Source organism: Pteropus vampyrus, unplaced genomic scaffold, assembly GCF_000151845.1.
Source record: "Pteropus vampyrus isolate Shadow unplaced genomic scaffold, Pvam_2.0 Scaffold193, whole genome shotgun sequence".
NCBI lineage: Eukaryota > Metazoa > Chordata > Mammalia > Chiroptera > Pteropodidae > Pteropus > Pteropus vampyrus.
Window position 1 is genome coordinate 3,590,834 of NW_011888974.1, and position 24,405 is coordinate 3,615,238.

The window sequence follows — 24,405 nt, forward strand, 5'->3', positions numbered from 1 at the left end:
TGAAGCAAAGGAACCTGATTCTTTTACTTAGTCCATGGGTCAGGTCAACCTGAGTAGGGAGGCCCTTCCAGGCCTAGAAGGAAGGAGTTAGAATACTGGAGGAGCCAACAGTGCAGTGTACATGGAAGCTAGGACCTGTGAACACCTTTCCAAGGGTGATGTTGAGAGTGATGCACGAGCTAACCAGCAAACTGAGGGCGGGCATCCAGATAGCAGGCAGGCGGTGCCCAGGGGCTGCTTCAGGTGCCCTCCAGTCAGCCAAAGTCCCATCAAGGTGCAGGAGAGGTGCTGGCAATTCAGGTAGTGCACTGGGGCCAGTAGCAGCTGCCACCATTGATGGCTGTTGGCCCAGGGGGAAGCAGGTATATAACGGATCCATAAGTGGCCACCAAAACAGTATGTTCAAGGCCATAGCCCCTAATGTAGCCTTGATATATACATCATGTATTAATGTGCAAAGTGGCAGGGAAATAAATGCCATCTGTTAGCCACTCGCCTTACTAGTCTGGGTGCTGCCTCAAAGAGCAGGGCACCTACAGGGCCCACGTACCTGCCATGCTCCTGGCCGGAGCCTTACTCCCCAGGCTTAATTTGCAACTATCCATAGGAGGGTCTCTTCATACCTACTCCTTCCTATTCCCCATCAACCAGGCCACCTTGCAGGACCCCAGTCCTGTGGAATCATAGCTGTTGTCACATTGAACCCCTAAATGCTGGGTATAGATAAAGCAGGAAGCAGCTGTGGTAGATGGCTTGGTAGTGCCAAGTGATTTAGCCTGCTGGGTACCAGGAAAAGCCTGGAGCCAAACAACTGGCCTAATCAGTTGCCTTAGCAACAACACTGCCCTTGGTCTTACTCAGATAAGATTTATTCTAGCCCGTTGCCTGGGTAACATGAGTTGTTCCCCAGATACAGGAAGTGACAGAACCTCAGCTCTGCTGGGTGAGAACACTTCTCCCAAACCAGAGGGGTTCACTTATGCATCCCCCTGCCAGGTGCGGGGCAGCTATGGGATGGCAGGATGGAATCTCCACATTCTAAGTCCCTGTGGAAGTATCTTGTTACCCAGGAGAGGAACCTAGAGGGAGGAGGCTGAGGTACTAAGGCTGGGCTGTTCGCATGTGCCCCTCCCTCCCCCATCCTGAGTTCCCATTCCTCTGTGGAGGGAGGGGATGTAGGGACAGCGCCATATATTTAGCCTCTTCCTTCAGCCCTCCCCAGCCATGGCTCCAAGGCTCCAAGGTGGACAGAAAGCTCTTTACAGAGCACCTGGAGACTGGCTCCTGCTTCCTCACCAATAGGGGCAGTCACAGGTGACCAGCTGAAGGTTGGGACCAGAGGACCGCTGTGTGCAGAGCATGGTCACAGCAATGGTTGGGGGTAGGGGAACATGAGGACTTGGTCAGAAACCTGGTGGAAACCTGGGTGAGTTCCTCCAGCTGCACAGTGTGTGTGTAGTGGGGTCCAGATTTGCAGCTAACAGGCAGGGCCGTGCAGGGATATCCCTGGGGGCGTGCAGCAAGAGGAACACAGTCCAGTCACTTAAATATTTTTATCACCCCGGGGAGTTTTCCATTCTTTGCCCGTTGTCTGTAGAGAGGAGGCCCAGTGGAGGCTGTTCCAGGCCGAGAGGCAGCTGCAGTCCTGGTCTTAGCCTGTGCCTGGGGGCTCTTGATTTTTCTGCTTTGGGGCACGAGGCTGACCTAGTGTAACTTCTCTGGGTTATCCAGCTCTGGCCAGTGAACTTTCTGGAGTCCATGTGGGACAGAGTGACTGGGAGGCAAGAAGGGGGACTGCAGGGAGGTCCTGGGCCCAGGCACCAAGCAGTAAGGAGATCCCTGGGAAACAGCAGGAGTGTGACCGAAACATGCGGTAAAGTAAGAGGCAATATAGCTCCTGATCCTTTAACTCTCACCTCCAAACCTTAGTGTTTTTAGTTAGGGAAGGAGGAGTGGAAAGAGCTGGGGGAAATAAGAAAAGGCTCTTCCCCCTACTATACCACAACAAATATCAGCTTTCTTCCTCCCCCCATCTCCCTCTGCCACCCCACTCCCCATGCCCTCTTCCCTGGCCCTAAGCAGAGAATGCCAAACAGAAAGAGGAAGGACAGAGATAATCAAGGGTGGCAGAAAAAAATACTGAGAATGGAACAGACAGAACATGATAAATCCAGGAAAAAAAAAGATGGTGGTTTACCCTGGGAGATCCTACCAGGAGAGAGAAGGTGGGTAGAGGCTGGAAGAACTCAAACATAGACACAAGACAGGATGGGTGGAAAGGTGGGGAGGCCGTGCCTGGCTGGGAAAATAGTAGTAGCTGGAGGTATTCCCAGAAAATTCCTCAAAGTAATTGATAACTCAATCCCCGCCTCTCGTTGCTGTTATGCTGTTAAAGGTCATTGGGTGGAAAGACCCAGAGAAATCCCAAGAATGAATGGCTAAAGGGCCAAGAGTTCCTTGGCAACATGGAAAAAGGAGGAATCTCTTCTGACAGCAAGGCTGAGTCCTGGGCCTCTCCTCAGCCAGGTGAGGTGTTTAACCCAAGCTATCTGTCTTGTCACCACTCTAACAGCCCAGACACCAAGGCTGTTGACACAACATCCTCAGGTGGAAACAGTCTGGGGAGGGCCTGAGGATGTACCTGAGAGTGGTCTACTCTGATCAGGTCCACTTCTATTTCCCAGCTGGCACCTCCTCTTTTGCCCGCCCCCACCCCTGGTGGGAATCACCCCCCTTACTATAGCCACCTAACTCCTGTCCCTGGCAGAGGTAGCCCCTCTCCTGCTGTGCTCCCTACCATTGCTAACATGGGACTCCAGTTTAGACAGGGGCTGGCTCTGTGGGCAACAAGTCCTGTCCTTGTTCCTATCCTTGGCCAATGGCAAGTGGCTTTGCAGGCAACATTATCACCAACCCAGGCAGTCATGTTGACTGACATGAGGCCCCTTAAGCTGGCCCAAAGCAAGACCACAGGAGCCATTTTTTCTTTCAAATGCAGTTCTTTTCCAACATTGCCTACAACAGCTTTGGTGCAGAGATTTGGGGGCCAGGGAGGCACGTGAAAAAAAGAAAGGAAAAAAAATAGCCAATCGCACAAAGCCTTTCCTTGGAAAAGCCTAGTCTCTGGGGTGGCCAGGACATGTGGTTACCCTCCCTCATGACACCCTGCAGCTCCAGCTTTGCTGGTCGAGGCACAGATGGGGATTTATCCCACTCCCCATGTAAAAGAGCTATCTGATAGAGGGAGAATGGCTGCGTGTTTGTGTGTGTGTGTGTGTGTGTGTATACACATATATATAATAGGCTATATTAGAAAATTCTCTATGTATAAATATAAAACACTGGTATCCAAACATGATACCACAGCTAACTAAAGTGCTTGACAGGAGTTGGGCATGTCTAAGTATGTAGGTAAAACTAGTCGTCCCGAGTACCCAAGATGAGGGAGGGAGCTAGGGAAGCAAAAACATGAAGAAAAGGGTGTGCTGGCCCAAGCCAGGGCACCAAGGGCACTCTAGACCTCCAAGACCTTCTCAGCCTGTCTGATTACTATCCCACATCAACACCATGCCTGAACCCCAACTTTACCCTACTCTTCCCACAGGAGGAGAATAGCTCTGGCAAGTTGGCCATGGGGAAGAGTCATTCGGAACACTGGTCAGTCTGTGCCCACAGCTTCCTCTGTCCACGGGGTTGGGAATGAAGGGAGTGCTGTGTATGCTGAGGACAGAAGGAGGATTACTGTCATCATAATTAATAATTTGAGAAATAAAATACCATCTCTCCTCTAGGCCAGGCCCTGCCTTTTCTCCTCCTGGGCCTCCTGCCTGGGTGGGGGCTGGAAGGAGAAAGGAAGGAAGCCGCTTTTTTATCTGCAAGCCCCAAGCAAAGCATTAGCACCTCCACCATCCCCAAGACCCCTACCCTGCAAAACAGGCCCATTATGATCTCAGACCCACAGAAATGCCATAGGCAAATGGTCACCAGAGCTCCAGGGAGTACAGGGGCCCCAGAGAGCAGGGAAGAGCCCCCGCTAGGAGCCAGGACACAGTGCTATAAGAATGGGTTGGTGGTCGGAGGTTTGGAGGCAAATGGGCTTGATGAGGATCCAGTCTGGAAAGAAACAACAACCACCACAAATTGTTAGATTAGGGGAAAAAAACTAGAGGCCACAGAAGAAATACAGTTCAAGATTCTTTTCTCCCTCAACATTACTGTTTTGAGGGAAGTGGGAATGTGAGAGAGCTAAGAGGCAAGTAGAAGGGGCAAAGGGTTTGGGAGATGACAGGGCTAAGAACTGAGGCCCCTCAACTACACCACTCATCCTTGGCTTGGACAAGGCAGAACTTCATGAGGAAGAGGCCTGCATTCCACCTCATGTCGCCTTCTTCTGGAAGGATTGTCCCCACCCCCAGAGAGGCCATGGCCCACAACATGGTGCACTGGGGCACTCACCATGAAGGGGTTGGTGGAGATGCCTCCTGGCTGGCTCAGGGGCTTCTGTCCCAGCTTGGCAGATCCTAAGTCGCTGAAGGAAGAGCCTGGGAAGCAAGAGCAAAAACTCAGCAGACATGAGCCCTGCCCCTCGTGCTGGTGCTGACCAGCTCTGTCTGCCACCCTGCAGGGCACGCACAGCTACATTCCAGGTAGGCAGTTAGTGGGCCTTCCTAAAGATGGTATGAAGCAGTCAGAGGACATAGCAGGTCTGGTGCTTCCCTGATTCATCCCCTTTGGTCCAAAATGGAACTAGTTCACATGTGTGTGGCTCTTTAATAACACACACACAGTCTATGGGGGTGAGGAAGGAGGGCACAGTCTGAATCCTTTACCATTCTGCTGTTGAGTCATCGAGGTCTGTGGGGAGAACAGCGGCGGTGGGAAGGTGCTGGCAAAGGCCCCAGTGGGTGGCACTGTCTGGGGGAAGCCAGGCCCAGCACTGCTCATCCCAAAGCTGGGCCCTGTGGAGTGAAAGACAGTGAGGCTCAGGCAAAGTTCTGGAAGGTAGGCTGGAGAACAGTTTTTTCTAAATACCTCTAAGATGAAGAAATGGGTTCGAGTATTTCCCTAACCAGAGGTACCCAGTGGAAGTACCCTGAATGAGTCATGGAACTCTTCAGCTTCCATGCAATCCACCAAACCTGACCCCTTCCTGCCTATATGGCTCATGGCATGGAGAGCCCAGTGGTTATGAACACAGGTATGACACAGAATTGGGGGCAGCTTTCAGCTACCTATTAAACTACATAAACGAAAGCTAATTATTAGCCCTTTCTGTGCCTCAGTTTTATTATCTCTAAAATGAGACTGTACCTATGTCACAGAGATGATGGATGTAAATAATGGATGTAAAGCACTTTGCCCTGGGCCTGCCACATGGGTCATCTCTGGTAGCTATTGTTCTTTAATCTTCATGGCCTCAAGGTTTTTGAAGACAAAAAAGGGGTGGGGGCATGAGTTAGAAGAGAGAAAAGCAGAAGTTGAGGAGGGGCAGAGTGAGAGGAGAACACAGGACCCTGGCCGATAAGGGCAGGGAACCCGGTCATGATTTCAAGTGGCTCACCTTGGGACACTGAAGGGAGAGGCTGGGTTCTCAAAGGGACACTGAGGATTGGAGAAAGAATCACTGCCACTATCAGTCAACACTAAAACCACCTTCAGAACTGGTGCTGTTAAGTAGCAGTCTGTTTTTTCTAATTTTGAAATTCTGATTCTGAGACTTGGATGTTTCTACTTTTTGCCCTCTAGGTGGCCTGGAAATTAAAATAGGTCTGGCCTGGGCTAGTAAAGAGTGGCCAGGGGACTTGTTTGGTTCCCACAATTGCCATTCTTCCTGACAATGTGAGAGGAGAGGTGAAGGGGAAGAGGTGCAGGGGAATTTGCACCCTGCAGAGACAGGGCCAGGGGACAGTCCGGGAGGCTTACCTGTGACCAAGCCTTTGGGCTGGAATGGGTTGGTGGAAGGCAGCTGGGGATGAGCAGCAGGTGCTGTGAAAGGGTTGGTGAAGGCTGCTCAGGGTGCAATGGGGTAGAGGTGAGAAAAATAGAGGGTTATTTTTTTCTCATTTGCTTAATATTGTGATAACCGAGCGTTCCTCTAAATCCCCTCCCTGCCCAGAGTCCTCAATTTCCTCTTGGCTTTGGATCTCTTCCCTGGGTTTCCACAGGCAAGACTCACCTCCAAAGGCAAGCCCTGTGCTGCCACCTCCGCCAGTTGTGGCTGACTGGAGTGTAGGGACCTGACCAGTCATCCCGAAGATGCTGCAATATGGGGAGAGAAGTTGGCATGCACATCTTCCAGGACCAAAGAGAGAAGCTGGGTAAGGGAATGGGAGATGGCAAACCCAGTCCTGTCAGACAGGAGGAGCTGAGTGGGCTGGGAAAAGCAAGGCCAGGGTTTCTCAATCAGCTCTCCTGCCCTAAGGCAGAGCCCCGATGTCTGGGCCTACCTGCTAGGGACACCTCCAGCTGACGCCCCAGGTCCCAGGAGGCCACCCATATCTGTGAGGCTGTTGGGCTGACTGGCAGGTACAAGTGGAGAGGTACCAAATGGAGTCACTTGGCTGCTCCCTGGGCAGTCACAGGAAATAAAACAGGGAGTGCTGGGCTTAGACAAGATAGATGGAAGGGGCAAGAGAAGAGATGGAGGCAGGGGCGCAGTGGAGTGGAGTGATGGCATGAGAGGCACCACCTGGGTTTTCTAAGCCAGCCCTTTCTTCCCACGAATCACTCAGTTCAGAAGGGCTTGTCTCCCACCAAGAATTCCAGGTAACATAATATTCAGCTTTTCTCAATCTCCCTAGTGCTCAATGCCACCACCGCTGAGAGAAAAGCAGATCTTCCTCCTGTCAGGTTATTATCCTTTCTGCTTTAGTTTAACTTACACTTTCCAGTTTTTCCCTTCAACAAATGGAAATGTCTGTAATTTCCTCAAAGCAGCATTTCCATTTATGGATAATCATTTGAAGGGGTAGGAAGAGGGGGTAGATGAGGAGCTATGTAGGACAGAAAGGCTGAAGGACACTTGGGAGATTCTCATAGAATGTGGAGATGGCATTGGAGGTGATGAGTGTAAATCTGAAGCTGTCAGCACTTTTCCCTCTCCCATCGGAGCTGCCTCCTCGTGGAGGCCACCCTGATGCTATGAGCTTAGATCAGGACTTGGGCACACTGCTCACTGCACAGGACTAACTGCAGGGTTCTCCTGCCATCCCTGGTCTTCACATAGAAAAAGAAAAAGCATAGAGGGCAAGCCCCACATGTGAGTTTTACAAAACAGCCTGAAGAGCAGGAGACCTAGAATCCTGAGCAATCTCGTCTCATGAGGAGAGGCCTGAGGCCCTGTCATTTTACAAAAACCTCTTTATCAACGTGTCTACATTTCATCTGTCAACTGTTCTGGGCTGTTGTGAGGATAAAACAAAGCTACAAATGGGAAAAGGCTTTATTTTTACGAGGACTAGAAGATTCATTACTGAAGAGAAACACTTTGTATAGTGTCTGCCATATACTGGTGCTCAAGAATGAATGATTATTTGAATAGGTAGAGTGAGATGAACTGATTTCTAGTTGTGGCTCTACCATTTGCTATTATCGTGACTTCAGCAAACCATTAAACTCTCCTGAGCTCATTTTTTTTCTTGCCCTCTCAGAGTGGCTAAAAAGACCCTGAGATAAGTGTTTTTGAAATCTGTAAAGTATAACACAAATGTGAGGTATTAAACCTATGATTTAAGAAATGATTTCTAGGGTCAGAGAAGCAAGACAAGGTCTCAAAGGAAATATATGATGGCTGGCTCAGACCATGTGAAAAGACCCTCCCCTGGATTCTGAGCTCTGGCCTTTCCATATGTTCTGCCTCTGCCTTGAATAAGAGGCTCCATCCATGGCTTTGGTATACTAACTGCTACTCAACCCTCTGGGCTTAACAGAACCATGTCTTCAGATGAGCCTTCCCTGATGCACTAATGTGAGTTTGATCCTGGTTTGCCTCTCAGCACCTTGTTTTCTTCCTTTATAGCACTTGACATATTTGTAGTGATATAGTTTTATTCATTTCTGTATCAACTGAGTCCCCACTAGACCAATTCTACTGCCAGGAATTTTCTTACAGATATAACTTAAAAGTGCAAAACATGACATAGAGTTATTAACTGCAGCACTATTTAACAGCAAAAGACTGAATCATCCTAAATATTCATCAACAGGGGACCAATTAAATTATGGTATATACATATGTTGGACTATTGCGCAGCTATAAAAAATGAAGACTCTTAATGCACTGCTAAAAAAGATCTAACAGTACCATTAAGTTTTAAAAAATCAAGGTGCAGAACAGCACGTATATTATGCCATAAAGTGTATAAAAAATGAGAAAACAGGACAATAAAAATGAGTAAATCCAGATCATTGGCTCCTGTTCCCAGAGATATGGCTGTGGAGAAACGTTGAGACAAGAGCTAGCATGGATAAGGCTGTGGAAATATTTTGTAGGAATGGCAACTTTAAGCATATTTGTGGGAAAAAGGGACTGTGCCAGCAAAGGTGGAGTAAGTGGAGAAAGTGGGGAAGGGTGAGGGGGTATCCTTCACAATGGAAGACACTTTTCCTCTCAGAGACAAGAGGAAGAAAAACAAAAAGGAGAAGATAATGATAGGAGACAAGGCAGGAAGGAAATGGCAAAGCCAGGCTGGTTCTCAAATTGGTGTTGCTTCTTTACCCCTTCAAACTTGGGCCTGGTTTCTTGTCATTAAAGTTTTGGGCTTTTCTTCTGAATGCTCAGAACTGTAATTTGAATTTGCATGCTCTTTCTTTTCTAAAGGCTTAGGCTGTATCTGCCCTGTGCTAGGCACTGAGCATAATAATGGTGACCAGGCTCTAACTTGAAGAAGCTGAGAATCCATCAGAGAAGACAGGTGCCCAGTGCCTGCCTGCTGCAAAGTTCCAAAAATGGGCTGTTTTTAGTGTTCCAGCACTTAAAAGAGAGTGTTCTCCTTGGCTATTATCCCTCCCCAACCCCTGGATTTCTTACAGAAACAAGTGCTCGGCTATAATGCTACTGCACATACTCGGTCTTCAATCCTCTCCATTCTACTAGCCATGAGGAAGGTTGGAAAGCCAGCAGGGTGGTGTTAAATTTTATGATTTTCCAGCCTCAGACCCTTCCCTTGCCTGACTTGGAGTACATGGAATTTCCAAGCGAACACAGCTCCCGGTCCTGACTTAGCTCAGACTCTTCAGTCCTGCTCTGGGCCTTCATGTCAGGGAGCTCCCCCTCAGTGAGGACCAGATCCTCTGCCTTCCCAGGGTGGGAGAAGAGCTGTCTTCCTGTCTACAGGCAGTGCTGTGTGTCTCCTTGTGGACACCAGAGGGCAGAGCCGGCCCTAGCTCAGATAGGGTGGGTACCCTGCATAGACAGTGCATTCTCAGAAAGATGCCTGCTAGGAATACCTGCCCTTGACATTGCTTCTTATACACATCCAGTGTCTCACTCTCAGAAATTGTATTTGTACACATGCCTGACAGCAGTTTCAGGGGCAAACTGCAGTTTTAGAAACTTCCCCTCTCCATACTCCCCCTCAGAAATATAAAAATATAACCAGGCTTGTCAGAAGAGACACCCACCTCTCACCAAAATCTCCCTGCTTCATACCCAATAGTCCTTTATGTCACACTCACAGAAACAACCTCATGATCATGGTGTGGTGCAAAGTGAATGGAATCTGCCACTTATCAGCCATTCAATTTTGGCCAAGTCACTGATCAAGTTGAGCCAGTTTGCCCAACTGCAAAATGGGAAATCATTCCTTCCTCCTGGAGATAACATGTGGATTCTCCTAGCAATGGCAGGCAAAAGCCTCATAAATGCTGGTTGGCTCTGGATATGGCTGCAGACTCTGCTTTTTGAAATGGTTAGACACTGGACAAAAGGTTCAACTTAGGGATGGCTCCAGGGCCAATGCCTTCTTTCTCTCCTTTAAAGTCTTTAAAACAATCAATTGTGCTAGGAATGCATTCCTGAACAGACCAACTTATACCAGCCTTAATTAAATAGCTTAAATAGGCTGTTTCCTTTTGAGTTCTCATTCCCAGAAGCACTTTCCTCTTGCTAAACTGAATATCCCTATACCAATTTACATTCTTTCCAACAGTGCATGAAAGGGCCCATTTCCCCACACAATAATGGCCATTATCAATCTTTAAAATTTTTGCAAATATAATGCGCAAGATGATTATCTTATCCTAATTTGCATTTTTCCTGGTTAGGTTGAAGACATTTGCATATTTTTTTCCAGGTACTATCTGCTTGTTTCCTGTGTCCATTATTTTATATTTTTTATTTATAAGTGTTTAAAAAACACATAAGGCTAGTAGCTTTTTGTCTGTTTTCCATGTTGTAAGTATTTTCTCCCTGTTTCATGCCTTTAAGTTTTGTTTGGGACATCTTTTGTCATAACTAGAATGTGACTTATGCAATTTCTGTTTGTTAGAATTTATGGAGATTTTGTTTCCCACTATATGGTCAAATTATAAAACAGTTCTATGTTTGGAAATACTATATATTCTGCCTTTTGGTTACAAAGTTCTACTTATATTTATTAGATCAAACTTGTTACTCAAATGGTCGATTTCCTTTATTACTGGTCTATCTACTTTATCTATTAATCTTGTGAGAGAGTCTATTATAGTCTCTTTCTCTGTTGGTTTATTAGATTTTTATTGTTTTTGCTTTATGAATTTCAAGGCTACCCTGTCAGTTACTTTAAGTTCATGATGTGAGAACCTCCTTAGTTAACTTTTATCAATATAAAATGTCCATTAAAAAAAATTAAAATAAAATAAAAACAAAAGCAAGTAGCTACTTCAAGGTGGCAAGTGGGAAGTCTGGGCAGAGTGAGAGTCAGGAAGTCTGGGCCCTGGGTCGAGCTCTGCCACTCTATGTGTTGCACGACTAGGGAAACTGCTGAACTGCCTCACTTGCAAAATGGCTAAATTTGAAGGGTTCCTTCCAAACCTCGAAACTCTAGGATCAAAGGACCTGAAGCAGGCTCCTACCTTGGGTAGGCTGTGGGGAAGGCAGAATAACTTACCAAAACTGTAACTTCCAGTTAGCATCTGACTGGCTGGCAGTGAGGGTAGAGAAGGGAAAGGGTGGGTAGGTCAGGGAAAGGGTGGGTAGGTCAGAGAAAGAGAGAGTATAAGTCACTGGCTTTCCCCAAACGTCTAGTCTTTACAGCCCTCTAGCTGCCTTCCTGCATCCAAAGATGTCCAAAGGGAGAAGGGCTCTGAAGACTCAATGCCTCGGCACTTAGGGAGGTGCCGAATGCTTTAAGGCAGCCTTTAGACTCTCTTTCAATTGTATAATATAAACTACACAAAACAGAGTTTATAGGCTTCTGTTCTAAGAGGGATGGGTGAGGACTTTGACCCAGCCCTTGATATTTGGGTACTTTGCAACATAGACGATCAGAGCACTCTAGAGAAAGTCATGTTCTTTCTCAATTTTTCTAGGACTCAGGTCTCCCATACTTCTCAGAAATCTCTTCGTGCACAACCTGTACAGCTTCTGCTGCAATTTTAGCTATTTTCCTTCCATGAAAAAATAGAATAGAGCTTCCTCTTCCTCACAAGAATCTCATCAGACTTCTCTCATCCTTTCCTGGAGCTTCTTTTCTTTGTCTCCTTTGCATAGTTCTTCAGGTTGGTGCAGATGTGAATGAAGGGTGATAAATGGATGTGGACAACTGAACACAGTTGGAAGAGAGAAAGGAAACCAGTGGGGCAGAATTTACCTGTGGGTGTTGGCTGGGGCTGGAATGGGGCTTGGCCAGCTAGAGGAATGCTTCCAAAAGCAGAAGAGCTACTGCCAAAGGCTTCAAAGTTGGCAAAGCCCCCATGGGAAGGTGTCTGGCCTATAGGTGGAGGGAATATAAAGGTTAAATATATAAAATGAATATTAATCTATATAATATACACCAATTCTAAAGACCAAAGGCCATTCAATGAAACATCTGCCTTTCCATAGGGCCCTCTTCAGAGGGAGAGGGCATGGACCTGGGGCAGAGAACCAACATATGTTGGGGAAAGGGGAACCTCAGAGGCCCCCAAGTTCACTGCCCATCACTCTTTATCCTTATTCCATGAGGCATGAAAATTTTTGTCAGGGCCTAGTTTGGGAAGAATCATGTGAAAAACAATTTGGGGTGGGTGGGGAAGGGGCTTGAAAAGATAAAAGGGGAAATTAGATACCACTTTATTCAACACTATTATTGGCTACTGCTGATCTTTAGAAAGAAGGCAGGGGAAATGGAACACATAACCCCCTGCCCCCATTTTAATAGAGAAAGTAATAAAATGCTATTTCCAGTGTTCTAAAAGAAAGTGCTAGGAGCCCCCAACTTGCAAACATAATCCCTGCCATACCCATTTGATTCTAACCCTCTCATCACATTCATTCATGTGAAGAGAGTTAGGGCCAAGTGAAACTTGGTCATGCCAAGGAAGTGAATTCCTTGTGTTATGGGTACACATGTTGTAGGAAGGTTCTCATCCCAAGTCCCACTTACCCACAAAGGCTGGGAATGCAGCAAATGCTTGTACTGCTTGGGGAGCAGCAAAGGGGTCTCCACCAATGTCAGCCAGCAGGTCAGTACTGGCTTTCTTCATCGAGGAGTGGGGAGGTGGCTGAACACTCCGGGGCTGGGATGTCCGAGCCTGAGACTGACTGACAGACTTGGAGGAGAAGGCATTACATATAGCACTTGGAATCCCAGATATGACCCGCCCCTGCAGGGCTCCCCAGGCTGCCCCAGATAGGCAAGGGGAGAGAGAAGAGAGTGAGAAACTGCTTTCAACTGAGAGAATTTCTGGGCTAAGACCACCTTAGCTTCTCTCGTATCTAGTTCTTCTGTCTCCTCAGTAAACCAGCTCCCAGAGCCACATATTATAGAGCATATTGGTCAAGGTAACTCTGAGATACACGGGGATGTTGCCCAACAGTGCCCCTGGAGCTGTTATCTCCTTGTCTTTCCAGGTGCTGAATCAGAGTCCCGGCCCCTTCTGTGTTTCCTTGGAGGAATGGTCAGGTTTGGAGTTCATACTCTGACTTCCCTAAATACCACTTCCTGTTGGGTTCTTTCTTCCAAAAGATACGAGTCCAAGATGATAGATGCAGACATAAGTAACAGCAGGGCTGAGAACCAACTCATAGCTCCTGAACTGTTGTCTGCTAAGTCCAGGGGATTTGATTTAGGAAACTAACACTCCTGTCTCCCAAATCCCAAAATAATCTTGAAGGGCAGATCTGAGAGTTACCTGGCTAGAGGTGGACATAGCAGCTGAGAGAGATGGCACAGGATCTCCCAAAAGTGTCCGCAGAGGTTTCCCTTCTGGGATGGAGCCCTGGATAGGAGTGGAGGCACTGCCTTTGGTAAAAGCAGGCCCCTTGACCTGCTCCGGGGGGACATACCTTCAAGAAAGAATAGTTAGGCTGAAAGGAGAGGGTTGAAACCTTGGACCATGCTCAGCTTAGGTACTTGGGAAATATAGGTTACGGCTGTCAAAATGCTTTCTCATTTTTCTCTACTAATTCTCTTTTAGAAACTGAAAGGAATTTAGCAACACAACAAAGTTCTGCCTATCTTAAGGTTCCCTTTTACTGTCAGATGTTCGTTTTTTTTCTACGAGAGTGTTGTTTACTCTGGCTTATGCCTGTTATTCCCTCTTCCTTCTGACATCATCTGGGTTTTAAGTAATAACACCTGAAATAATGCTGGCAGACAGATGATCTTATTTTCCAACTTCCTACTTGAGGTCCCCCCTTTTATTTCCAGGGCGTTTCTTCAGATTCTTCCTTCTTAGACCCATAGAAAAAGTTTCTGCCACCTCATCTTTTAAGTGCTCACAACCTTTCCCGCCAGCAACTGCTACTTCTGATAAAACCCCTCTCACTACAGTGTCTGTGGTCTCTACTCTCGAAGAAGTTTCTTTCTCCTGAGGGCACCCCCAATAAAGAATCCAAAATGTTGCTTTATCCATATCAATCTCCTTGCTCTCTGCATTCTCTTCTCCACCCTATAGTTAACTCCCAACAGGCACATACTCCAGAAATCAAAAAATAAGGAGTGACACTGAAGAGAGAAAAGGCAAGGGAGAACAGAGATGCTGTTTTTCTAAAGAGTAAAACATAAATCAGGAATGAAAAGATGGGATAAAAGCATAAAACTATATAGGACAGGTGCTTCCAGCTACCTTTTTCCATATATGAGATCAGCTGAGCTATAAAAACTAACCCGCACTCTCACAGGCCTAGTTCCCCCCTCCAATCAGCTTGTCTTCCCAAAAGAGGGGACATCAAATCGCAAGGTTTAGTGACTGAGAACAAGTTGTCCTTTCATGTAGTTTTATTATTCTGAAATCAGAATTTAGCCCTAACTGAATCTGAGTGGAACAGACTCAACCTAAGTCTAACTCTGGAAACTAGACAGTCAGATGAAGTATGTCTTGGACACTAGCTCCATAGCAATCTCTTTCTTCCTCCTTACCATCTCTTCTTCTCATATTTTTCCTGGAGAAACTCCTTCACCTTCTGAGGATCCCTGGAATCTGGTATCAAAGATGTCCGAGCATCAAAAAGACCCAGCCAAATTTTCCTGCAAACCTATAGAAATGAAGTTAGGTGACAGAGGAGTTAGGGCAGAAAGCATGAAATGAGAATGATGCCACTTCTAATTTATTCATGAATAAATATTTACTGATCGTGGACACAGTGTGCAGATCTGGGTATGCCTATAAAACAGACATGACCTTTGTCCTCACAGAGTTGTCATCTTATAAAAGAAAATAAAGGGCTATGAGAATTATGGGGAACTAAATCTTGGGAGGGGTCAGGGACAATTTTCAGAGCTGTGGCTTCCAGAAAGAGCACCCTCCAGAGGCCCTTGTTTGCCCTTCAAGTAAGCGAATCACTGGTAAGCTAGGAGAACTGCTAACACCAAGAATGGCCTCTTCCCACCAGCAGATTTAGGTGAGGAAGGGGTTTAACTCACTTTCAAGTAAATGACATGAACTTAAACCTGAGTTGCTGAGGCTCAAGTCGGCTCCTGGAGATCTTACTCAGAGAGGCCAGGCTGGTCAATTCCAAGTGCTTACCAAGGTAGAGCTCTAACCAATTTCCCCCTCAAGTGCCAAGGGTGGGGAGGGGTCAACCCCCTGCAGAGATGTTGCTCCTTTCCCTGATACCTGTAACTACAGGCCCAGACAATCCATAGTTTGTATAACTAATATTCTGTAAAGATACAAATATACATAAGTAAGATATCTTACGTACTAAAAAATAAGAGAAACTTGGACAAAAAAGAAAACTGTAGGGTTTTTCTATAATCTTGAGGCAAAGCTCCCCAGCAGATAAGGCAACTAACACACCATCAGCAGTAGCGCACCTCATTTCCTCGAGATTGCAGGAATACTACTTCAGGCTCAGTGAAAGTTGTCATGGAGATGGACTTGACTCTATGAGGGGGGTTCAGGCCTCTCCTGTAGGAGAGAAACAGAAAGAAAGAGAAGTATAATGCAGTTAGTACTGAAAGTCTGTTAATGGATGAGGGGAAGGGAGAAAGGATAAAATAGCACATATATTAAGCTCAGGTGGAACTCCTTGCCTGAAGCTACTTCCTAATTCAAGGAAAGAAGGGAAGTAAGAATGTTTTGGAGGCTTCTAATAAGAGACAGGGATGACGGAGTCAGGAACATACTGTGATTCCAGTCATTCTGGAGAAGAAGGCAGAGACTGCCCATCCAGAACCCTCCTCTATCTTGGCTCACACCCCAACAGTTTAGTGTTCAGCCTTCAAGCTGAGGGTGTACTTCTGGGAACTCAGATGTCCAACCACTTACCATATCCTGTTTTATCATTGTTTGAGACCTATAGCATATCCTCAAGGTCTCGTAGTCCATGAGACCCAAATGTCTCAAAAATAAGGAAAGGCAAAAATGAAGGCTCATCATAATATTAACAAAGATACGATTTGGAGACAAAAAACAGAATCCCTAGGCTGGCTGCCCCTCCTCATGTCTACACAGAAGGTTGACATTGTGGTAGAGATGGAGAGGGTCTCTCTCTCTCTCTCAGGAATAGATCTCTGGGAAAATAAATATTCTGGACTTTCTCATTTCTAGATCTTTCAATGAAGCAAGAGGAAATCAGGTTTGACCATGAGATATGAGATTGGCATGAGTCAGGAACATATAATCTATAGTGATGTTTTTGTGCCAGCTCTGTGTGCTCGTTAACTCTCTGGGAGTCCACTGCTGCCCACAGAAGCCCCGTGGATATTACAGCAGAAAAAAGGCTTTCTTGCCCTGCCTCAACTGTCCTCTAAGCTGCTCTAACAAGGGAAACTTGGGGCTAAGCCAGGAAGAATTTCATAGGTTCCTTTTTCCTTATACCCTAAGTTTGACTCTGGTCTAGACCTACTGCCTTCATCAGATTAAAACAAAACTGGCTAAACTAAAACAAATAAACTGGACTCTGGGACCAGGAATGAAAGACCACAGGCACATGCTATAAAGACAGTCTTGACTGATGAGGACTCTTTGGACTTTACTCCCCTGGAAAAAAATGAGCGAATTGAGATGTGAAAATAAAAGTGCTGTAACTCTAGAATAGGGCCCTGGTTGATGCCTTCGGGAAAGCATAAGGGGAAGGAAGAGATAACAAAATTCACCAAATGGAAATCCTAGAAAAAGGTGGGGAAAACATATTCATGCTTACAGGTGTGCACACAGAATACAGGTGCCTCTGCCAAGTCTGGATGAACAGCAATGTTCAGGTTAGTGTAAATGGAGGTGACAGAGAGGGGGACAGATGACAGTATAGAGTGAAAGGTAAAGGGCAGGAGCCCTTTTGGATGATAAATTACTGATTACGGACTCTAGCAAAGGACAGGGCACTGGAGGCTACAAATGAAGGCATTTTCAGCAATTCTGTTACAGACTTTAAAGGGTCTGGAAATACCCTTTTAAAAAACAAGCAATATCAAAGAGGATTGATGCCCCTAGGAAAGATAAGAGCAATAGCTCTTAAATTTGATCTGCCCTGAAGGCTCTCTTCTGATCACATTTCAGAGATATTCCAGTTTCTCTCCTAAAGCCTCTCTTACTAATGGCTTGGTTTTGTTTTAAAGTCCAGACAGCCTGCTTTTATATTCTTTCTCTGGCTTGTTCTCACCTTAACCACTAGGCCCTTCCCCCTCAGAATGCTATATCTTTCTGAGGTCTAGCCAGAGCAGATCTCTCTCTCTCTCTCTCTCTCTCTCTCTCTCTCTCTCTCTCTCTCTCTCTCTCTCTCTCTGCCTCTCTCTCTCTCTCTCTCTCTGCCTCTCTCTGCCTCTCTCTGCCTCTCTCTGCCTCTCTCTGCCTCTCTCTGATCCTGGTCCTCTTCTTCACCTCCCACTAACAAATAGTTACTTTGCAAAAACACAAGGCATTGTGGTCGGCACTTTGGGGGATACAAAAATTATAGGATCCAGTCTATGATCACAGAGGCTGGCTTATAAAAAGGACCCAGGGAGCCTGGACAAGGGTACTTCTCAATGCAGTAGGGTATCATTTAGGCACACAGGCTGATCAGGGAGAATGTGGCACAAGGAATCAGCAGTTGGGGAAGGAATAGAAATGATCATGGGAAAAGTAAAAATGTATTATGCTTACACTAGAAAAACAGATTCTAAACCTATCACAAAAAGGTCAGTGACATTTCCGGAAAGGACAACCAGGAACTGTTAGCAAAGTATAAAAAGGGAGGTATGCTTCCTTGTAGGGGGAGGGGGATGGACTTGACCCATGCATCAGTCTAGAGGGGATTCTTAGAACAACAGAACTTCCTATGGCTGAACTTGAAGTTTTTTTGGGGGGGGAGGGGTGGCCGTGAGATAGGAGGTAGGGATGGCAGAGAAAATAAGTGATTTAGGTGCTTTGGGCCAAATGAATCTAATGGAACAGGATGTTTCCATAGTACAGTACAAAAAGCATTGCTTTGACCTTGATGTCTGTAGAATGGATTATGTACTATAACCAGAGCCACAGTTTAGGGGCAGAGAGAATTCTCTACAGGGCAACACAACACTCTGCAGCCCAGGAAGAAGACCTAGTTACATGGCTTATGAGTCAGAGAATTTGTTTCTGAATCATAAAGAAGCCACTGCTGGCTGAGAGAAGCAATTTAGAAACTAGAGCCCCTCCCCTCCAGTAGCTGACATCAAGTGGTCTAGGAGTGTTGCTTTCCGTTGGGTACATACAAGGTCGTACAGTGGGCCAGATGTGAGTCACTTGCATGAAATTAAACAGACCCAACTCTCCAACTTGTACCCAGTCTCCCCAAATTAATTCTCAAGTTCTCCCCAAAAGAAGAAGTGAGAGCTAGAAGGAACTACTACCCTTCAGTTATCAGAGCAAGTCCACTATGTTATTTCTAACCAAGAGATGCTGGGGAAATACAGAGATAAATTTATTTGCCCAGAATAGTACAAGTTTTTCCAAATGAAAGCAAGTACATTATTAGGACATGAGCTTTCAGCCCAGTCATGATGTCTTTTTCCATTTCAGTTTCTTTTTTGCAGAAATGCACCTAAGTATCTGAATCACTCTTTGAAATACTCTGAATTGCTTGGCAAGTGAAGCAACTTGCAGAGATCCTAAAGTCTGCCCAATTCTCTCTCTTAGCCTTTCTCTCTCCTCCATTAAGCACTCTACTATTTCTACAAATATCAAGCCTTTTCTCTGTGGTCATCACCCTCACACTGGCCCATATTTTGTTTCTGTCTTGCTTCATAAAAGCCTCAAACCTGCTCTGCTGCTCAGATAAGAAGGTTCTGCCAGGTCAGCAATGGAAAAAAACAGTTCCGCCCAACATCCGAGTTCTTTCATTTGTGCCAAATCTGAACTTGGGAATTCCTTACCTCTGAATATTTGTGTTCAAATTCATACACCCAAGATTGTGCTTCTTTGCTCCCAAGATTCCACTCTGCCTCTGACCAGAGTTCAGCTAACCAGTTTAGTTCTTATCTTGAACCCAAACATCGCCAAGAAGAGTTCCTGTTAGAGGCTCTTAATAGTTCCTAAAAGGAAGGTTCCCCTATTACTCTGCTCCAGGGTCAATTTCACTAATTTTAGGAAACTTCTTCTTAAATTCCCCTGCTTCAATCCATTTCCTGTTGTTGTTCCTCAGTGACAATGATAAACAGTTGTCCTCTATGTAGAACCACAAGGAATCCTGATATTACCAGCCGTCCTCCACTTTAGGCTCAATGTCAAACTTTTTACTTTTTTTTTCATTTTTTTCTCATCCCTTTGGTAATTTATCATTTCTTTAGGGGCTTGGCTTTTCAAGTTGTGCAAGAGCCCTGTGTGATCAAGTGCTTAAGTCTATAATTTAGTGAGAATCTGTCTACTTCTGCCCAGCAGAGGTGAATGTGAAAGGTAAGGTGGGAGGGGATGGAGAGATGGGACTAAAATAAAGGCAAGTTACATGTGTACCTCTTCAATCCAGACAGATGGAAAAGTACTGAATTATTGAATAACATCCTACACCTTTCCCTCCATGGAGATAAAGTGCTTCAATAAGAAGCCACTACTAGTAAGCCAGACAGAAAAATTAAGGGACAAGGATGATAGGAACTTGTCACAAATAAAGAGCTGTCAAGCTGTCTTCATACCCATCCCAGAGCTCTGTCTCACCTTAATCCTGACTTAATCCTACTATCAAAGTAGAGTTGTGCAGAAGTAGAATAGACAAGTATCTACTACTGAGACCTGAAGAACAGTGGATTAAAAGATGGACCCAAACAGCCAGGGAAGTATATTACATACTTTGCTGAAAAAAAATTGTATGTCAAAGGCACTGCCCATCCCTGATGTCAATGAAATCTCAGACCTACAAATCTGTTTTCTTTTTTAAAGAAAAGTGGTTTATTCATTGAGGTATGCAAGTAAACCAGAACAAGAAAAAACATTTAAAGCATGCTTTGAAAATAAATCCTTTTTAGTGGCAATTTTTACACCAATGTAGCTTCAAATGGCAGATTCATCCTCTAGTAAAAGTGTTAGAAATATAACTAAACAAATAAGCACATGAATATATTGGGAAAATTAAAAGGATCTACATCCAGGTTAAGGAAATTAGGTATTGGAAGAAAACCAAATGACTAAAAACTAGGTCAAATTTGGGACCTACAATTGTGGCAGTGTACATGTAAATTTAGAAACAGCAGAGGCTAACAGCCTCTCTCTCAGGCCCTCACACCAGTGCTGTGGGGTTTTGCTACAGCCGAGAAAGTATTTCCTATTTAAAAAGAGAGAGTGAAAATGAGCTCACACGTGCAGAGATGAAGGCACAGTCATACCCACCCACCAGTATTAAAATGTGAATTATTTTTCAGCTCTTGGGAAATTCAACTTTGGCTAGAACAGTCAACTTGCTTCATCAGCCAATTCAGCCAGCTGGGAACTCTGGTAATTCTCACTGTCCCCAGAACACTCTATCGCATTAAGAGGATGTCTTATTTGTAACACACTCAACAGAAAACTGGCTTTTAAAATACAAAGCCAATCCTGATGTCCCCTTTCTTTGGCTATGATGCTAAGTATGGTACTTCGATGTTCCCCGCTCAATATCCTCTTCATTTTAACAAAGAATATTTCTACTCTTTTCATTATCATACCTCAATGAGTTCCCACCACTCTCTAGCCCATGCTGAGCTTTACTTCCTAGCATTTATCAATACCTGCAATTACATATTTAATGATTTATTAAGAGTCCATGGCCTCAACTAGGATGTAAGCTCCATGAAGATGGGTACTTTGTCAATTTTGTTCACTACCATATCCCCAGTGTCTAAAATAGTGTCTGGGGCTTGAGAGACACTAAGTAAATATTTGTCGACTAAATGAATATTCAGGCTGTTGGCCTATCTGAATTTTCACTTCCTAGTACCACAAGATCCTAATCTATGGGCAATCAACCATGTGGATTTAAGACGGTCACTGGTGTACGTGCCACTGTGGAGCCATGCCTCTCCATTGCCTGCTGGACTGTGTGTGTTCCCTCCTCACTCTGCAACCTGCAATAAGCATGTGCCACCTCAAACATTCTGCCTATGGCTCACATGCCAGCTCCTATTCCCACAGTACATCAGAAACAGGTAATACTTTTAAAGACCCCTTTAAAAGCTTTATGTGCCTTGCTCTAGTCCATGCTAATTAGAATTTCAGTTAGCAAATAGTACCACCAAGAACCCAGGCGAACAGTCACAGTCAGGGAAACTATACAGTTTTCTTGTAGCATTTCTTCTGATATTTCTCTCCTTATAATTTCTCAACATGCCTTAGGTTCAGCTTCATCCATTGGCTCAGCCAACCTCTTCTTGATCCTTCATTCTACTCTCACTTCCTGCTAACAAAGTGTTGGCCTAGCCTCTCATTTTCCAATCACCAAAATGTGTTTCCTAAAGTCTACTACCTCAAGAATCACTTTGAGTGATTCTCATAATGCTTTACCAAAATACTAAGCAAAAATGTCCTTTCTAGGACATTTGAAACTAAAAAAAAAAGGGAGGGGGGCTGATAGACTCCTACCACTTGTTCTCATTGGAATTCAAGTTCTTAAGGAGATAAACCCCTAGTCTGAGGTACATCCACCCTAGACAGAGCCAGGCCTCTTAGGGTACTTCTCTATTAGATTAATTCATCCTTAGGCCATATCACCTCCACCCAATGTCTCTCCAGATCACAGGTGTTTGATTTTTCATTAATGAGACCAACAATAATGGCCACAGAGTAGTAAAATTCTGCAAATTGTGCACTGATATTTAAGGAGTTAACTATTCTAGCAAAATAAATAAGATTTTTAATGTATTCCAGATCCCTTGGCCTTCCTTCTGTCCTTATTGAAGGATATTCATTATAGAAGGGAAATGTTATCTATGGAATACTTTAAATAAAGATCTATAAAATAATGATAATGATGTCAGCACTTTCAATTTATTCAGCATTTTATCTTTCATCCCATAACTGTGGGAATGAATTAACACTGTTTCTTAACATTTTCTTCCTAGGACCTATACTCTTATATACCGTCAATTTTATTTCTCTGCTTCCCTTTACTTTTCTCCAGACTCTATAAGCAGATTTTCTTTTTCATAACAAGATCTTCAGGAATCTGATTTTCCATTCTACTTTATGCTATTCATATTCCTAAACTTTGCTCCTCTCCTCAGAGTTCCTGTCCCAGTCTCAAGTCTCTATCCTTCTGCTTCATTTGAGTTTCTATCTCAACTGCTGACACATTTGTTTGGATTCTAAACCATTGTCCCAAGAGCCACAGTGGTCTTTACTTAGACCAAAGTCAAGTCCATTCTCACAACACACACACAAGTAAGGTTGACCAGGACACAGAAGTTTGGCAAAGGTGGTAAAAACTGAATAGAAAAATAATCCTAAACTGTATTTTGGAAAACCTGGAACTTAATTTCTGGTCTGTCATGATCATAACTAATATCAAACACCAAATGCCAAAAACAGCAAGCCCCATATGGCTTTGGATAAGTTACTAAACCTCTCTTTGCTTCTGTTCTCCCATCTGTCAAGCAAGAACAATACTACTCCCTCCTTGGCTCCTAAAGGTGTAAGAAGAAACAAGGAAAGTGCTCCTTGTTAAAAATAAAGTCAACAACCAACCAAACAAACCAATGTATTAAAACAATACTAAAAATCAGTCAAAATAAACTCCTTAACTTTTTTAAAAAATAGAGATATAGGCATGGTATCAAATGTTAATCATGCATCTAACCAAATAATTCCCTAAGGGGAAAAAAGAAATTTACTTTATAACCAGAAATCTCGGCTAGAACTGTGGTTCTAAATTAGCTCAGGCATGTCCAAATACAGTGCTAGTGCCAAGTGTAGCATATCAGATTATTCAAGAACCCTTTGCTCCAATCTAGAAAGAGTTTACAGATGTCACTACCAGGATCAAGCTATGGCAGCATGGAACTTAAAGATGTAAATTATTACACTTAAGGATGGCTGATCCAGATCCCCAAACCTTTGGAAAAGTTAAGCTCTCTAACAGGGCAACCCATCAGCTCTTGTCTCTTAGATTTGTAAGATATCTACTTCTGGATATTATTTCAAGATAATGAGCTGCACCTGAACACTGGAACGTGGCTCCTTACCTGCCACTATCTCTGTGCTGTTAACCTGAGTTAATTTACCTATTTTAACCTAGTTTCTCCATCTCACACTCCCGGACGGGCACAAGAAGGAAGAAAGGTACTCCATCTTGAGCTGGGTTTGCCCTACCTCTTTCCTTTTTGCTTCATACATGAAGTTCCCTTTAGAGATGTATGTCATTCAATGGCCTTTGAAATCTCTAACCCCCATCCCTCAGTTTCCTTCCATTTTCCCCACTTTCGGTGTTCCTCGCCTCCCTTAGGGAGTTTCTCCATTCCTCTCCGGTGTCCTTTCTTTCCCCTGCAACGCGACTCCAACTGTGTGTCTTGACTCGCCTGCCCCATTCCCTTCTCCATGACACCACTGCAGAGGACGACCCTCTCACCACATCCAGCGCATCCCCAGGCCTCTGCGCCATCCCCTACCTCGGCTCTGTCTCTACGCCCCGGATCCCCGCTGTCCCTTACGCCGACTCTCCACTACTCCTTCCCGGCCCGCCCCCCGCGCCGGTCCACTCACAGGAGTCCCGAGCAGGTGGTACAGACGAAGCTGCCCACGGTGATATCCACGTAGGTGACCCCGCGCTGGGCGCACTCGAAGCAGTGGCGGTTCCCGGCCTGGCTGCAGCCGCCCAGCTCCCGCACCCGGCGACACCACACCTCCGAGGCTGCCTCGGCCTCCGCCTTTCCCCCGCTGACCCCACCGCCTGGCCCTGGGCCCTTTTTCGCTGCCATCACCATAGCTGCCCACTCTCTCGGACTTCCTCCCCTCAAGTTTGCAGTTGCCTCTTAAACCACTGTCGCCTTCCCGCCTCCTCAGTTGCCTCCGCACGCCCGGCTCCCCTGACAGAACTCGGGAGCCTGCAGTGTCCACGCGAGACTCCTCAACCCCGAGTCTCACCTATCTTGCACACTGATTGGCTAACCTCCTCCCACCTCCTCACTCTGATTGGTCCGACTTGGACGGCCTCTAGTTGCTGGAGCCTCCAACCCCACGCCTCACTACCTTCAGACCTCAGGCCTCTCCCATTGGCCCTCAGAGACCCTGGCCGCGAGAACTGTGAGTGCCCTCTCCTTGTCCCCGCCCCCTCTCGCCACCGCCTCCATGGCGGCCCGCCTCACAGACTAGATTGGTGAATCCTCGGAAATCGGGCTCTGACGCTAACTCTGATTGGCTGTGGAG

At 45.4% G+C, this 24,405-nt stretch overlaps 1 protein-coding gene across 4 annotated transcripts; it reads right to left on the minus strand.

Moving 5' to 3' along the window:
• AGFG2 (ArfGAP with FG repeats 2) lies at positions 1-24,264 on the minus strand. 4 transcript variants are annotated; one of them, XM_011371644.2, is made up of 13 exons: positions 23,743-24,261; positions 15,438-15,531; positions 14,541-14,656; positions 13,312-13,465; positions 12,564-12,729; positions 11,790-11,909; positions 11,088-11,120; positions 6,447-6,567; positions 6,176-6,258; positions 5,923-6,006; positions 4,830-4,958; positions 4,456-4,541; positions 1-4,113 (listed from the first exon to the last, which is right to left on the minus strand). In XM_011371644.2, exons 1-13 carry the CDS (start codon positions 23,961-23,963, stop codon positions 4,054-4,056), a joined length of 1,467 nt encoding a protein of 488 aa, XP_011369946.1. In that variant the 5' UTR covers positions 23,964-24,261; the 3' UTR covers positions 1-4,053. The 4 variants fall into 4 exon arrangements, with proteins under 4 accessions (XP_011369946.1, XP_011369947.1, XP_023393306.1 ...); XM_011371645.2 differs by lacking the exon at positions 11,088-11,120 and having other exon boundaries at positions 23,743-24,258; XM_011371642.2 differs by lacking the exon at positions 1-4,113 and having other exon boundaries at positions 4,182-4,541; positions 23,743-24,264.
• Positions 24,265-24,405: the final 141 nt, after the last annotated feature.

What these genes read in the sequence shown, in the direction of transcription:
- AGFG2 (XM_011371642.2), bottom strand. Translation starts at nt 23,963, where the DNA reads ATGGTGATGGCAGCGAAAAAGGGCCCAGGGCCAGGCGGTGGGGTCAGC. An exon ending in TGCATTCCCAGCCTTTGTGG is followed by an intron (nt 11,910 to 12,563) that starts GTAAGTGGGACT and finishes CTCCACCTATAG; the next exon opens with GCCAGACACCTTCCCATGGG. An exon ending in AACTGGAAGTTACAGTTTTG is followed by an intron (nt 6,568 to 11,087) that starts GTAAGTTATTCT and finishes GTGACTGCCCAG; the next exon opens with GGAGCAGCCAAGTGACTCCA.